The sequence below is a fragment of the Quercus robur genome, chromosome 9 (assembly GCF_932294415.1).
Source record: "Quercus robur chromosome 9, dhQueRobu3.1, whole genome shotgun sequence".
NCBI lineage: Eukaryota > Viridiplantae > Streptophyta > Magnoliopsida > Fagales > Fagaceae > Quercus > Quercus robur.
In genome coordinates, this window is record NC_065542.1 from 36,058,903 (window position 1) to 36,074,425 (window position 15,523).

Here is a 15,523-nt window from a genome sequence, read left to right on the forward strand (position 1 = left end):
TTAACGCCATGCAAAACGCAACACAAAAAATAAGACCCCAACAAACTATTAGCACAACCAGAAGTTGTCATGGCAACTAGCCAGAAAGGATTTATCTCCTAACAAACAAATCTTGAATTCAATGGATGATTTCTCCATCTAATTCAGTCTGTAAAATTTTGCTAGTATGATAAAGTATGTAGTGAAATTCAAGAGAGAGAGAAACAAAACAAGACCATGACAAATGAAATATTTGCATCAAAGTTAAGTCTTATAAATCCTCCCTTTACACCAAAATTGTGAGCAAGATGACAATAAGCAAACCTGTAATGCAACAAGTGTAATATTACTGACATTTTATGTCTGTACTCTTTTACGTTAATAATCATGGAAAGAACATCATCAAACTGCAAAAGGATCTGTCCTCCCCTAGCCTATTTGATCAAGGCTGGAAAGTCAATATTTCTTTCTGAATACTGAAGAGTTTTGATATTTCAATCATGCACAATGAACTCGACCAATGTTCCCCAACTTGCCTTGATCAGCTCATGCTTCAGCTCCATACAAATCCAACACCACAGAATAGATCAGTATTTCCACGTAAAAGGCAAAAGAAATAACATGGAATGATGAATTCCTTGTGCAATCAAAATTAGCAAACCTGCACCATGCCTGAACAACTGCAATGGACTTTTAGAGAAAATACAGAGGAAAGGTACCAAAGCCCAAGAATTTGCAAAAAAAAGCATACAATTGGCAACTGCACAACTGGGAGGAACTGCTCAAGAGAAAGGTCCCTTTGTTATCTCATGGATTTTTGGTGGTAATTAAGGAATGTAGAATTTGGGATGATTAGAGTATTGGGGGGTCTCTGGATACATCCGCATTCTGGCAAAGGATGTGTGTAAACAGAAGTTTTTCTGTTGAATTTTCTCACTCTGGGTACCATCATCCCCTTGTGGTCACTCTCGTTTAACATTTCTTTCATCTGATCTTTGAAATCTTTCCAACTGCAAAACCAGTATAAAAACATGGTTTACATACAACTCCAATGTTGAATTTCTAAAGCATTAAAACATAACTGTTTCACAATTCCACATGCTTGAACTATTAACTGAACATCAATGCTTTTGCAAAAAGATACCAGTCCATATATGGACTTCTGGATCTTTATCAATTCTGTACATCAATTCCAAATCTTCCGCATGAAAGTTCAGACAAGTGTTGACTACCTTGGATGCAGCCCATGCAAGAGATTAGAATGTTCAGCTTTGCATCTATAGACAATCATGGGTAGGATGGGTCGGGTACATGAGTTGGAAACTTGTAATCTAGAAGAAAACACTCCAAATTCTAATCAATCAATTGTAGCCAATCATCTTTATGTTTAATTATTCCTGTACTATCAATTAGGATAGATCTGCTAAATACAACCTGAGCTGGCTTAATGATGAGAACATAGTAGGAAATAGGAAATAAACAGAGACAAATGGAATAACAGTACAAACCCTAGGCTTCACCACCTAGAATATTGCTGCAAACTGTATGCATCACCACCTAGGGTCATTTGGCATCACCGCCAAACAAAAAGAACAAAGGAGAAGACATATTTTGAACTCTATCATAAAATTCTTATTCAAATTCAACTCTCTTTCATGCTCACATGAGCACTATTTTAATAGGGTTTAGGGAGTACATGTATATGGAAAATGCCTGGTCAAATCCCTTAAAACCCTAAACATTAAAAACTAAATTCAAAATTCAAATTCAAAAATAATTTCAAATCTAGAAACAAAATCTTAAATGAATTTGGTTTTAATAAACCTTGCATCACTTAAACTCACAAATATTTTAATGCATCTATACATGCCTAAAACTGTGGTCAGATACATCAAAGGAGTAAAATAAAATCTGAAAATTAAGGGATGGAGAATACCTGAGACCCATGTCCTGCAGTAGAACAACAAGCCTTCGTTTATCTGGAATAATGGTCTTAGCATGTCCACCATAGAGGAATCTCCGGTGGCCCATCAGAAAATGAGGAAAGTTTCCACCCTGAGTTGTCACAAAAGCCTCACTAAACAAGCATACAGTGTAGTCCAAAGCTGCCAATCTTGAAGAGTATCCCTACCAAAAGAGAAAAAAGGTTTTAAAGCAAGGTTGTTGAAGGTTATGTGCTCACCCAATAGATAGCTAAGGAAACACCATCACAATAAATATTTGGTTGAACCTGATCTCTATTTAATTTGTTGTCATCTATCAGACCTTTTCACTCAGTCAAGTTAGTTAGACTGAAGAAGAAATATGCTTGAATTTCAAGAATAGTGAGGCATTGCCACAATTATGTGCCACAGATTATAGTACTTTCATCTAATACCTGATTTGATGGTCCAACCATTGATCCAGATGATGCATTTTTTATGCATTCTCTTGTACAAATTTCATGGCATTAAGATTAACTTGTTATGTGACTTATGACTTTATTTGTGAAGAATCTTGTTGGCACTGATGGTGAAGAAAGAATGCAAACTGACATCGCAAACAGGGAACAAGGGCAGACCAAAAAGGGTCACTGACAGAACTACAAAGATAGTTTCTAAGAAGTCACACATTGGTTGATATACTTGGGCTCTTGGTGAACAGAGGCAATCATATGACTTTTTTGCAGATGTATAATGTTCGGATAAATTGAAGTTGATTTCCATGTCACCAGGACCACTACTACAAAAGACTATTTTAAACATTGTACGAGAGCGAGTACATGAGTTTACCACAAAAGGAGCAAGCTCATCCGGGGTTGCAAGAGATTCCTTCGTATGGAGGTGAGGAAACATCTTTAGCAGAGGAACTAAATGCCTTTCTGCCCGGTATATCTTCCCTGAGGCAAGATATATTGAAGTGTCATTAGCAAACCCCATACCACGCAGCATCATCCCAACCTACACTGACAAGAAAAAACAACATCCAAGTAAAAAAAGGTTATTACCAAATAACTGACATAGACGACATGTCCAAGCTAATTTATTGAGTTATGACAACATATATGAAATTAAACATTAGACAAAAGGCTTTTTTTTGGCCTCAAACTACCCCATTACATTCTTCCTGCAACCTGAACCCAAGTTTAGTTTAGTACTAGTCCCTTCCTGTAGCAGCTCAACTTTTAACCAAATACTATTAAATGTAGATGAAGGTCCAAAACAAGTGGAGTTGAAGCTACAGAAATAGACACTTGGGAAAAAAATTGAATAGAACTGGTCCTAGATAGAATAGTTCAAATTTGAAGTTCCAAAGGTCCAAAAAGCAACAACATTGGCTAATATTTGAGGTGTACCTCCAAGGGAGATAGTGGGCATTTTCCATTGATTCGATTGAGACCAGGCAAGATGATACGGTCTTTTCGTTTGAACTTTCCTCTCCATCCTTTTTCACGAACTGAATCCATTTCAATTTTTTCTGCCTCTCCTCCATCATACACACAGCATGAAAATGCCACCATGTCCTAAAGGTAGAAGACACTCAATTACATATAGCTTAATTTTTCTTAACCATATAAACAGAAAAGAGCTAAATACTTGCTCAGATTATGATGGAAAATAAGCATAAGTACCTCCTCAAAACGAAGATGGACAGAAACATACTTTCTACCAGTCCTAGAACTCTTCTCAATCATTCTGTTTACTAGTTTCTTTGCAAGAGTTGAAATGGGAGCAGAGAATCTCAATGCTTCATAATTAGTCAGACATCTTAGAAATTGAATATGAGGTGGGACATTCATCGCCAATCTATTAGCAAAGGGGGCTATGCGGATAATCCTGTATCAAACAAAAAATGAAGCAAAAACACCCTAGAGATAAGTTTCAACAGGTTAAAGGTCAGATTCTAGTCGTCTTTACAAGGGAAATTTAACAAACTTGTCTGCCTTAATTCAGTTTGCGGATACCATTGACTCTCAAAGATGAGAATTTTTACAGTTTTATTTGGTAGAGCACATAATGAGAAGATACAATGGTTTGATGCGTACCCTTGCTGCTGCAAGACAGGATACACTTCTCCCAAGTAATAACTGACAGAAGCCCAAGCTTGGACATGGAAGCTTGGAACATTAGTAATGTTGTTTTCATATTTTAGCATCAATTCTTCAGGTACCTCTTTAACCACTTTCACATAGCCTTCAAGGGTGGCTATGAAATGATCTTCATCATATATGTCACGAAACTCACTGCGAAACAAATTTATATTGTCAAAATTTGGTCACCAGATGCATACAAAAGTACATTTAAAAAATAAAATTTATATACCATAGGGCCATGAAGAGGGCACTATGTGAGCCCTACCTTCACATAGTGCGTTTCTTACAAGCATTTTAAGATATATTCAAGGCCAATGTTGGGCCATATATTAACAGAAAAAATTTTAATTTCAGCTCCAACCATATTGCTAGCACTTTATGTATGGTCATACATATACTCTAAGTTTCCAAACATTTAAGTGGCGAGATTTGTCAACAATATTAAAAGGGAAACATGTCAAACCTAGAGCCATCCAGAATGCCTGAGGAATTGGCACTCCAGGCTTGATCAGGGGACCTGCTTGGTCCATATTGATTTGGTCAACGCATGAATTATATGCCTAATAACATATGGAGCACAGAAGACCTCAATGCAAGGCACAGAGAGAAAACAGTTTGGCAGGAAATTTTTATTACGATACAGGAACTTGACAGGAAAATTCTATTACTATGAAGGAACTTCTTATAAAAGACAACTGAAGATAACAGAAAGAGCACACACATTAGCTAGATACAGAATGAAATAATTTGGTCCAAGTCATAACATTAATTTTTGGGGTCAATTTCATGAATAGAATCCATACAGCACCCATGATGTGTACTCTACCACTAGGACAACCTCAATAGCCTTTTCGAGTCCTAGCTTTACATGCTAATGCCAATAAGCTATAGCTCAGTTGGTACTTCTTCCTCCCATATTAACTGGATGGAGTGTGAGCTTGTGGGTGCAAGACTCACGGGGTGCATGTGTAACTTACCTATAAAAAAATGATAAGCTAACATCTAGTCTTTAATGAAAGTCTTTACACCAAATATATCTATAGTAGACAACCAAGATAATATTGATAAGGTATGTGGGTGAAAAATTACTCAACACACCTCTCTAGTAAGATATTATAATACAGGTAATTTTGTCTCTCTCACCTTGGATCTCTCCAAACATTATGGAAATCAAAGCGAGGGATAACTAGTATTGCATTCAAAAGCCCAGCTACAGCCACTGCATTACAGATCTGCCAAAGAGACATAACAGGTTACCAATTTATCACATTTTTTTCTTTTTTCTGGTCAACACCCTTCTTAGTTTCTACAAAGACAAGAAAATCACATAATAGAATTACTAGAGCAGAAAGCTGGTCATGAATATTGAAACTTTACATACCGCAGAGCGTTGTTGGTTAAGACCACCATTAGCCTCAACAATCAAGTAACCACTGGGGCCAGAGGACTCTGAAATTCAAGGGAAAATGTCAGTTTCTTTTTGGGGGGGGGGGGGGGAGGGAGACCAACTCAATTCCATCCTAGTCAAGCATCAACATGCAAAACAATGAAAAAGGACTAGAGCCTTTTGAGAGTGTAAGGTTGTTGATGTCTACAGTCCAACTAGTACTATTGACCAGTGGAATAAATAAAAAAATAAACATGTGTTCTTAAGATAAGAGGATTTATATGTGTGATTCTCAAATCCCACAAGACACATTTGAGAATTGAAGAAGTAACCTTAGAAGCCAATCTTAATGACACATTATTCTAACTTCATACATACCAAAACGTGGACTAGCTGTTGAATTTGGACACGGTTTTTGCTCTTTCACCCTTCTTTTGTTTTTCCAAACAGAGGACAACTGCAACAAGAACAACCTTGCATTTAATCACAACAAATTCATATGTTATGCACACACTTAAAGACCACAAACCAAAATTATCACTTTGGAATATTATATTAGATTTCAATTTGAAAATAAACAAGATAACAACTATAACAGATAGCAATAAAACAAGTAAACTAAGAGAATGTCAACACATTTGCACTAACCACGTTACGTAATGTAGCACTATTTGATTTGTAACTTGCTGAATACTAACATTATAGGCCACGCAGTACTTCCAAAAAAAATAACACTCACAAACTCTAATTATTTGGCAACTCTAATTGGTTACTCTGTTCTGATCAAACCTATCTGGGTTAACAAAGAAAAAACCAAACAGCCTACTCTCCCATGTAAAATAATTTCAACAAATTTCCCATGTAAATTCATTATTTGAATACCATTTCACAAGTATATATGAATCTCCAAGACAATTTTTCCAATTGAAATTTCAAGAAACTTTTCCAGTCATCAATCAACTAAAAGAAAACACCATAATACTACTTCCATCTACTATTACTTTCTGTGTGGTTAATGCAATCATAAAGCAACACTAAATTACTATAATAGAGGAGGCAAACGAAAACCCACAAGAAAAAAATATTATTATTATTATTACCAAAAAAAAAAAAAAACTGATAGTAAGTCCAAAATTTCTAAACATCCCTACAATTATCCTAATTAAGTAAAACCCATTTGATATTTTACCCATCTTTAGAAACCAGTAATTCTTATACTCTAAAAAAAAAAAAACCCACTGAAAAATTCTAGTATACTCCATGATCAGAAACATTCCTTTCCGAACCTCAAATGTAGCGATCAAAAACCATATCTTGCACAAAAAAACAAAAACAAAAACAAAACAAATTGAAACAATTGTTTACTTTTTCTTTTCCTGCATTTTCTTCTGCAACCAAATGAAAAACCCAAAACAAAGAGCGAACCTCAAGAACAGAGGAATTATCAGAGTGAATACAAGGCCAGAATTTCCGAAACATGTCGTGGCTACGGTACACGGCGCCAGGAGTGGTGGGCCAGCCGACGAGAGCCGAGAAGGGCCCACCAACACACATGAGCAACCCAGACAAGTAGAGCAGAGGAAGCACCACCAAGTACCGCAGGTTTCGCCGGAACAGAATGCCACCGCCGAAGCTGTCCTTTAAGAGCTGAGACTGTGCTTTGGACCGCACTCGTCGCCGGCATTGGGATACGCTGGAGCGAAGCGGCGGCGACGGCGACGGAGGCGGGCTCGGCGAGCTGCTGCTTCCTCCGCCGCTGTTGTTGTCGCTGGAGTTGCCATTTCCGTTGTGGGTTTTAGGTTTCATGGCCATGTTTTGTTTTGTTTCACTTGTGCGTTTAAACAGTGAGTGCGGTTTCTCTTTTATAAAAGAGAGTGAAAGAAAGAGACGAGTGCGTTTGTTCTCTCTAGTCTACTACTTCTCTTTTTTGGCAGAAAAAGTGAAAAAGGCATGAATTTTGAATGTATCTATGTATGTGTGGTGACTTTGGAAGTATCTCTTACTGTATGTTCCGTTCGGTTCGGTTATCAGGACTGGAGGTTTATTTTATTTTATTTATATATATATATATATATATATAGAGAGAGAGTATATATTTTCCTAAGGAATTGGAACACATTCACACAGTGAGAGAGAGAGAGAGAGAGAGAGAGAGAGAACGAGCTTGAAAAAGAGTGGCTTGCATCCGCTGACGGTGACAGAGTCACAGAGGTAAATCTAACTTTTTCTATATTAGTCCTCTACTGTAATGTAATGTATGATAAAGCGAATTTTAGCGCGTGTTTAGTGTGGATAATTCGGAGATAAAAAGAGAAATAAGGGTTTGATTTATGACCGTACGTTCCGTTACGACTTGCGGGCACATATTTTTCCCACCGGCTCTGGATACCAACCATCACGTTCACACTGTCAGACTAGTCACAATTAAGTAAGTCTATGGAGTATGGAATATATGGACTATGTGCAAGTGCAATTATGAATTACCCCATATCCCTCACAAATTTTTTTTACTATTTTTATATTTCAACTTTCACTTTTTTTTTTTTTTTTTTTCTATCAAAAAAAAAACTTTCACTTTTTTTTCCCTCAAAAAAAAAACTTTCATCTTTTTTTTTTTTATTTTTTTTTATTTTAATGGTTGAAACAACTTTAAATTTCAGTCCATAATTATTGCATCAATTGTAATATCCTTCCTGAAATATGGACTATGAAGTAGGGACATGAAGAAAATTTACAACCACCCTTGCTCAATTCCAACAATATTACGGACGCAATTATTTTTACATTAAATTTCATAGCTTATTGAGATGGATTATAGTGAATAGTGAATAAAAATGATGAATGATAACCGTTTCAATATATTGTGAAATTTGATGTCCCAAAATCTACTCACTCTTTTTATTTGTATTTTGGGTGAGCTAGGGAAGGGCATTTCTACATGAGAGAAGTGTGATTTTCGTGTCTGAAGTTTGGAGAGATAAAGAGATGCAATGAGATACACCCAAATTCATAACGTGTTTAAGTATCCACCTTGTTATTGGTGCACGTAAATTCATTAATCACAAATTGATATCTGAGCATATTGAAAAATTGAGTGTGGATTTGAATATGTTTGTAAGGGGATTGACATGCAATATGGATTATAATTGGGATGTTTTTTCTTTCCTCCTTGACCCATATATATAAACATAAATACATATGTAACACTGATATACACTTGTTGATGGTGTTACAAAAAATAGCAACTCCTGAGCTCGTCCATATGGCTCGTCCAATGAAAGACCAACTAGGGGGAACCAAGCGCATGTAGTGATCGTCCCAAGTGTCCTTAATGACCTCGTCCGTCTTTAAATGGACGAGGTCCCTTGAGAAGCTTGTCCGTCCTTAGAAATGTTTGGACGGACGAGCTCTACACAGAATTAGGAAAAAGTGAATGCATGAAGAAAAGTCCTCCCTAATAACCTCGTCCGTCCTTAATAAAGGATGGATGAGTTCATTGGACTCTAAATGTGTTGGACTTTGGATAACTTTGATTTCCACTGAGCGTAAGGGACGAGTTGAACTGCTATGAGCCAAGTTCTCCATTAACCATTATGGAACACAGGTCTAAATAAGGTAACTTCCATGGCGGTTATGGAAGTTACCTCCGAATCCTCCGAACTCCTCGACAATAGGAACGATTATTAAACAAATAACCATTTCACATATGCTATATAAGCATTCATTGATGAGAAGGTAAAGATTTATTCAGATGCTTTTCACAGAATACTCCCTTTTTACTTGGAATCACAAATCCACTGACTTTATCATCGAAGGACTTTTGGCCGGTCTCCTCTAACTTAGTATTTGCTTTTTTAGGATCAAGCCCTAAGATCATCAGCGCCCAAGACTTTCAGCCTACTGATTTCCAAGGAATCATCACTTGTCATTAATGAAATAATAAGAATTAAATCAAAACAACATGGTTTTAGTGTGTTTTTTTTTTTTTTTTCTTTTCTTTTTAACAAATGAGCAAATCGAAATTTGACTGAAATGACCCAGAATGACATAGAAGACAAAAATTTAACCTAAGGTGAAACCATGGGTTTTTTTTTTTTTTTTTTTTTTAACCAAAACGGAATAGAACGCGCAACATTAGACATAATACAAATGCAAAGGCAATTTTGTAAATAAATGCAATGAGTTATTTATTTATTTATTTTTTGTATGGCTTCGAACTTATTCTTTAGAATTTGAGTGATGATATAAATATTACAATTTCTACTATATAAAGATTTACAAACTAATGTGTCACTTATCACATTAATTTAATTTAAATATTTATTTATTATTTTTTGAGATTACATCAATCATGTTCATTGTTCTATCATTTTGTATACTTTTGTAGTAAAATTTATAATAACTTTAATATTAGTCCTTAAAAAAATGCTATTTCACATTTTAATTGAGTTGTTGAATCGTTGATTGATGGATAAGAAAAATGGTTTTAATAATAAGTTTACGTGACATTAATTAATTAATAATTATAATAATTTGTTAATTGCCAACTCAATAAATTGCGAAAAGAAATGTAAGTTTTACAAACTTATATATTGAAAGCCTCCATTAACCAACAAAAAGGAATGATATTTTTTGGGGCTATATTCTTTTATATAAAAATGTGAACATATCAGCATGGTGAAACATACGGTGAGAATCTGATGTATTTTTAGCACCAAGTGGGAATAAGAGGACTTGAACTCAAGTCCTCCTCCAAGAGACAATTATCATTACTTTACCAATGAACAAATATATAATTTACATAGGTAACCACTTGGGTAAAGAAGAGTGTAGTCATTTTATTATGTGATATATAATTTAATATAACATGACTTAATTCAATTTAAGTATACCAAGAGCTTCATTTTAAAGTGGTTGACTAAAATATAAAAAGCAAGTTCTTATTCTAAAAGAGAGAAAATATCCACTATTAATTCCCATGTGAATACTCTTACTTTTTCTTCTTCTTTTTATACAAGATAGGATTTCTGCTCTAGCCTAATCTAAGTGTATACGTGTGTGAAACTCTCTCCTAGAGACTTGAACCCCAGCCCCTACCCCCCACACCCTACAAGCATTTATACTTTTGAAGTGATCATCACATCAAGAGTGCATGGTGGCGTGAATACTCTTACTTTGTAAGCCAAATGATTTAGTTCGATCATAAATGTTAATTTTTTTTTCTTTCTTTATTTTTTTTTTCCTCCAAAAGCTAAGGCGACTTAATTTTGTTCACTACTGTATTCTATATAAAAGAAAAAAAAATGGCATTAGAGTATTCAAGTTCAACCATGTTGAGTTAACAGAATGAACTAATTATTAGGGTAATTACCCCAGACATGCAAGACCTAATCTTAATTCATAAGCTGGCTATTAATGACTATGAGGGACTACACAAATCGTGCCGTTGGATAACCTAACTTTGTACAAACAACAGAAATTAAGTGTTGGTGCAGAACACAATTGATGACGTCTGAATCGTCAGTCAAGAGTGATCATCCAGATTGGAGTCGTCCTCAGTCAACCCGACCCTGAAAGATTAATAGTGAAAAGAAGGAATGTGGGTTACCGATGTGGTGCTTGCCACAAAGCCTCCGATGCCAAAGTCAGAAAAATCGACTAAAGAGTGTTAAGAAATTAGTATGAAAGAGCTAGAGTATTTCTTTGTGTATGTACCTCTCCTTTGGATTTCATGGCTATATATACATGTACACAGGTGCCTCCTTCTAGCCATTGGTGGAGCCTTTATGGTGACTTTATTCTCTCCTGGTAACGCCTCTGCAAGGTGCTAATGGTGGGATATCCTCCCAACGGTATAAAGGCTAATCATTACTTTGTAACGGTCCATTAATGAGCGAGGATGGATTAGTTCGTCCTTGTTTGGTGACCATTACTGGCTGGACGAATTTGGGAATCCTCTTCATCCTTGTCTACGATTATGGACGACGGTGGTACAATCGGGTCTATCAACTGCCCCTCTATTCTGAGGTTGTCCAGACTTTGGACGGTTATAGGAATACGAAAGGATTTTTTTTTTTTTGGCGGTTGTGGCGCTTGGGGTTCTGCTCTCGCATTGATTGTTTTGTGGCGGCGTGGCACACCTCATGGCCATGTGTCTGACTTTGATTGGCCGAGGGGTCTTGTTTCCGATGAAAACCTTTTCAGGTTTCCCTCACTTTTCAAGGCAAAACCTTTTGATTTTTGCCTTCCTTTTCTCACTTCTTCATCTTCTCTCTACGATTGGTTTTTCTGACTTCCTTAGTTGTGCATTTTGCTCTTAGTCTTCTTAGTTTCCTCCCTAATTTCTAGGTACGCCCTTTATTTACGCTCTTTTCCTTTTTGAATTTTACTTGTATTCCTTTCTTTTGAGTTCCTTTTTTCTTTTTATGCTTACCTTTCCCCTTTTCGAGTTATGTTGCTTCCTTTAATGGTGAGTTACTCTGAAATTAAGCGCACCTCTCCCTTCGTCGCCTTTCTTTTTGCTCTCTTAGGGGCGTTAGTAGAATCTTCTAATGACCCATTGGGTGCGTTTTGATCCAGTGATTTATACCCACAGATTGGGAGTTTTGTTTTTGGTGGTAGTGGCCTAGGTTTGGTGTTGGGTGACTTATACCCTCTATTGCATAAATCTCAGATTTGGTTTAAATCTGTTCAAGGGGTCTTAAGGAGGGAAAATATAGGGTTCGAGGTGAGGTCAGGTGACTTGGAGAGAGATTCGTCTTCTAATGTTGGCGGGGAAGGGGCTGGGGTAGACACAGCCACCTCTGCGCCTTCTCATGCGCCTTCGTCTTCCCATCCTTCTGCTCCGGCCATTCCCCGTTCTTTCCATGCCCTTAAGGAAAAATGTTCTTTGAAAATAGAGGTCTTTAGCAAGTTCAGGGATAGGTTCCAATTTCCCGAGGAGACTAGGGCTCGTCTTTCTAAAAAAGGTGAGAAGGCTTGTGCCTTTGCTCACAGGGAAGTTTGTTTTTACGAGGCTGCATTTTCGTGTGGCCTCAGATTCCCCATCCATCCATTTATCATGGAGTTTCTTCACTACCTAAACCTTGCACCAGGGCAGCTTATGCCTAATTCATGGAGAGTCGTCTTAAGCTGTATGGTGATTTGGACGACCATTGCCAACAGGGACATGATCACGCTGAATGAGTTCGTCCATCTCTATCGTTTGAAAGAATCCAAGGAGTTTGGGTATTATGAGTTTGTACCCTGGGATAGAAAGTCGCGTCTTATCGTTGATCTTCCGTCGCCTTTCCGTTACTGGAAATCTAGATATTTCTTCATGTCGGGCGACGGTTGGGAGACTATTCCTGATGATTTTTGGGGGGACGTCCCTAGGTTGCTGTGCCAATGGGAGACCCCTCTACTTGGTGTGTTTGCCCTTCATGAGATGCTTTTCCTTTTTTAACTTCTTGTTCATATTGGTCATTACTTCTAATCTTTTCTTGGTTTTGCATTTCGCAGTAAAGGAGCATCTTGAGCTCAAAAGTAAGTTTGAGGAACGGGTTCAAGCAACAATCAAGTACACAAGAACTATTGATGATTTTGACGAGTTAATTGATCCACGCACGTTAGCTCGTCATTGCTTAGGGCCAGAGCCTTCTCTTTACGTCCTCAGTATGCTTGACCGGGAAGAGAGAAAACGTGAGTTGCCTTGGCATATGGGATCGTCTTTTCCACTTTTTCTTCGTTTTAATTCTCTGTCTTCTTTGGTGTAGAGATGACGACCAATTTTAACAAGGAGATGTACAAGAAGATTAAGGAGAAGAAGAACGAGCCCCTTTCCAACATTGGCCAAAGAAGGTTAAGGATTACTGATAAGGAAAAAGAGAAAGAGAAAAAAAACGGTGGAGAGAGGTTTGTCCACCCCTGCCCTGGATTTAAAGGAGGGTCAGGCAGCTTCTCCTGGCGTTTCTGTTAAGGAGGTTGTTCGTCCTTTGAAGAAGCAGAAGATAGGGAACAAAGGAAAAGAAAAGATGGGCTCCAATGTTTGGTCCAATGCCGAGACAGCCATGGACCGTGCCAATGAGCTCCTTACTCCCAGGGAGATAAAAGAGATTTCAAGCGTACCCTCCCACGAGATGGTGAGTCGTCATGTTCATAAGCTCATGTAGGTAATCCCTTTTATCCTCGTCCTTTTTTGCTTCGTCCTTAAGCGTTTAACTGCCTTTACTGACTTTGATGAAACTTTTCATTGTAAGGTGTTGGGAGAAACAATGCATATCACTACCCAATATTTGGCAAACGAGGAGAAGGCCATCGTGGCCAATTCGAAGGTGGAGGCGTTGGAGGCTGAAGCTTCGGGGTTGCGGAAAGACTTGATCACTGCTATGGATGCTCTCAACACTTTTAAGGAATAGATCAAGGTTTTGACTGAGTAGCTGGAGTCCGAGAAGTAATTGGTAAAGCAAAAGGATGAACTCCTTGCATCAGCTGCTCAAAGGATGAAGGTTGCTGTAGCTAAGGCCGTCACAGCCTTCCAAACCACAGACGAATATAACACTATACTGTTTCAGTAGTATTTCAAAGGCTTCGAACTTTTGAGGAGATACCTGATTAAGCATGGTCCTGGCACGAATCTCGAGGAGTTGGATTTTGAAGCTGTTGATAAAGAGATCGAGAAGGACGAGGCAGCTTAGGCATCAGCCCAAACCGCGGCGTCTACTGGTGTGGAACCTTCCTAGGCTAACAAGAACGATGACAATGCCCCTTAAACTTGAAACTGTTGCCCCTTACAAAAGTTTTTCATTTTTTATTTATTTTTTATTTTTTTATGCCCTATATGTTTTGGGGCTACTGGACACCTTATATTCGAATGCCCTGCCTGTTTTTGGGGCTTTTTGAACAGTTTAATTTTATATAATATGTTTATGAATTTACCTTTACCTTCTTGGTTGGTTGATATCTCTTGCTTGTATTTTGCTAGAATTTATTCCTGGATGTTCTTCTTCTCCCTTTGGGGACTTAGAAAAATTTTGTTGGCATATTTGCTTATCCTCGTCCTTTGATGGACTTACAAGATTTTGCTTAATTTTTGCCCGAATGTAAGGTTTGTTAGAGGATGACGCTTCGTATAAAAAATCTTTCGTTTGGGCAATGTTTATGTAGCTAAGAAATTTAATCGGCTTTCACTTAGACGATGTACCTCCATTCAAGGAATTTTATCGTCTTTTCATTTGGATGATGTACATCCTTTTAAGGAATCTTATTGTCTTTTCGATTTAGACGATGTACTTCCATTTAAGGAATTTTATTGTCTTTTCGATTTGGACGATGTACATTCATTTAAGGAATTTTATCGTCTTTTTGATCGGGACAATGTACATCCTTTTAAGGAATTTTATCGTCTTTTTGATCGGGACGATGTACATCCTTTAAATGAATCTTATCGTCTTTCTAGTTTGGACAACCATTTTGGTCTATAGAGCGCATGAATTGCTGGATCATACTTGTGAAATGCTGAATAATAACTTACGAAATTCTGAATAATCACTTAGTACATAAAAAAGCACGAAATCAAATTATGTTAACTGCCTACAATCAAGCTATGATTCCTTTTTGTAATACCTCTTAAATGTTCGATATTCCATGGACGAGGTAGCCTTCTTCCTTCTGAGTCTTCTAGATGGTAACTTCCCTGGCATGAATAGTGGACGACTCTATAGGGCCCTTCCCAAGTTGGACCTAATTTGCCTTGTGTTGGATCTTTTGTTGCAGGAGTCACTTTCCAAAGGACGAGATCTCCAATGCTGAATCTTTTCAGCTTCACTCTCCGTTTGTAGTATTCGTCTATCTTCTGCTGGTACTTGGCCATTCTTTGGGAGGCTTGGTCTCTGACTTCGTCCAGACAATCCAGGTTCTGCTTCAATTGATCGTCATTGCTTTGTTCGTTAAAGAACTCCCTCCTAATGCTAATGAGCCCCACTTTGACCAGGATGACTGCTTCTGTGTCATACGTTAGGTTGTATGGTGTTTCTAATGTTGGTGTTCGTGCCGTCATCCTGTAAGCCCACAGGACACTTGGTAATTCCTCGGGCCATGCTCCTTTT

At 37.5% G+C, this 15,523-nt stretch overlaps 1 protein-coding gene across 3 annotated transcripts; it reads right to left on the reverse strand.

Annotated features, from left to right (window-relative positions):
• Positions 1 to 217: 217 nt before the first annotated feature.
• LOC126698290 (O-fucosyltransferase 10) lies at positions 218 to 7,486 on the reverse strand. 3 transcript variants are annotated; one of them, XM_050395413.1, is made up of 10 exons: positions 6,804 to 7,485; positions 5,817 to 5,895; positions 5,433 to 5,500; positions 5,195 to 5,283; positions 4,004 to 4,201; positions 3,590 to 3,794; positions 3,314 to 3,481; positions 2,751 to 2,918; positions 1,916 to 2,106; positions 218 to 989 (listed from the first exon to the last, which is right to left on the reverse strand). In XM_050395413.1, exons 1-10 carry the CDS (start codon positions 7,248 to 7,250, stop codon positions 782 to 784), a joined length of 1,821 nt encoding a protein of 606 aa, XP_050251370.1. In that variant the 5' UTR covers positions 7,251 to 7,485; the 3' UTR covers positions 218 to 781. The 3 variants fall into 3 exon arrangements, with proteins under 3 accessions (XP_050251370.1, XP_050251371.1, XP_050251372.1); XM_050395414.1 differs by having other exon boundaries at positions 6,864 to 7,484; XM_050395415.1 differs by lacking the exon at positions 218 to 989 and adding an exon at positions 1,128 to 1,310 and having other exon boundaries at positions 6,804 to 7,486.
• Between the last annotated feature and the right edge of the window lie 8,037 nt (positions 7,487 to 15,523).

Coding starts and splice junctions, on each gene's coding strand:
- LOC126698290 (XM_050395413.1), bottom strand. CDS start 7,250: ATGGCCATGAAACCTAAAACCCACAACGGAAATGGCAACTCCAGCGAC. Junction 3,482..3,589: donor TCCATCTTCGTTTTGAGGAG/GTACTTATGCTT, acceptor TTCTACCTTTAG/GACATGGTGGCATTTTCATG. Junction 2,919..3,313: donor GCCCACTATCTCCCTTGGAG/GTACACCTCAAA, acceptor TTGTCAGTGTAG/GTTGGGATGATGCTGCGTGG.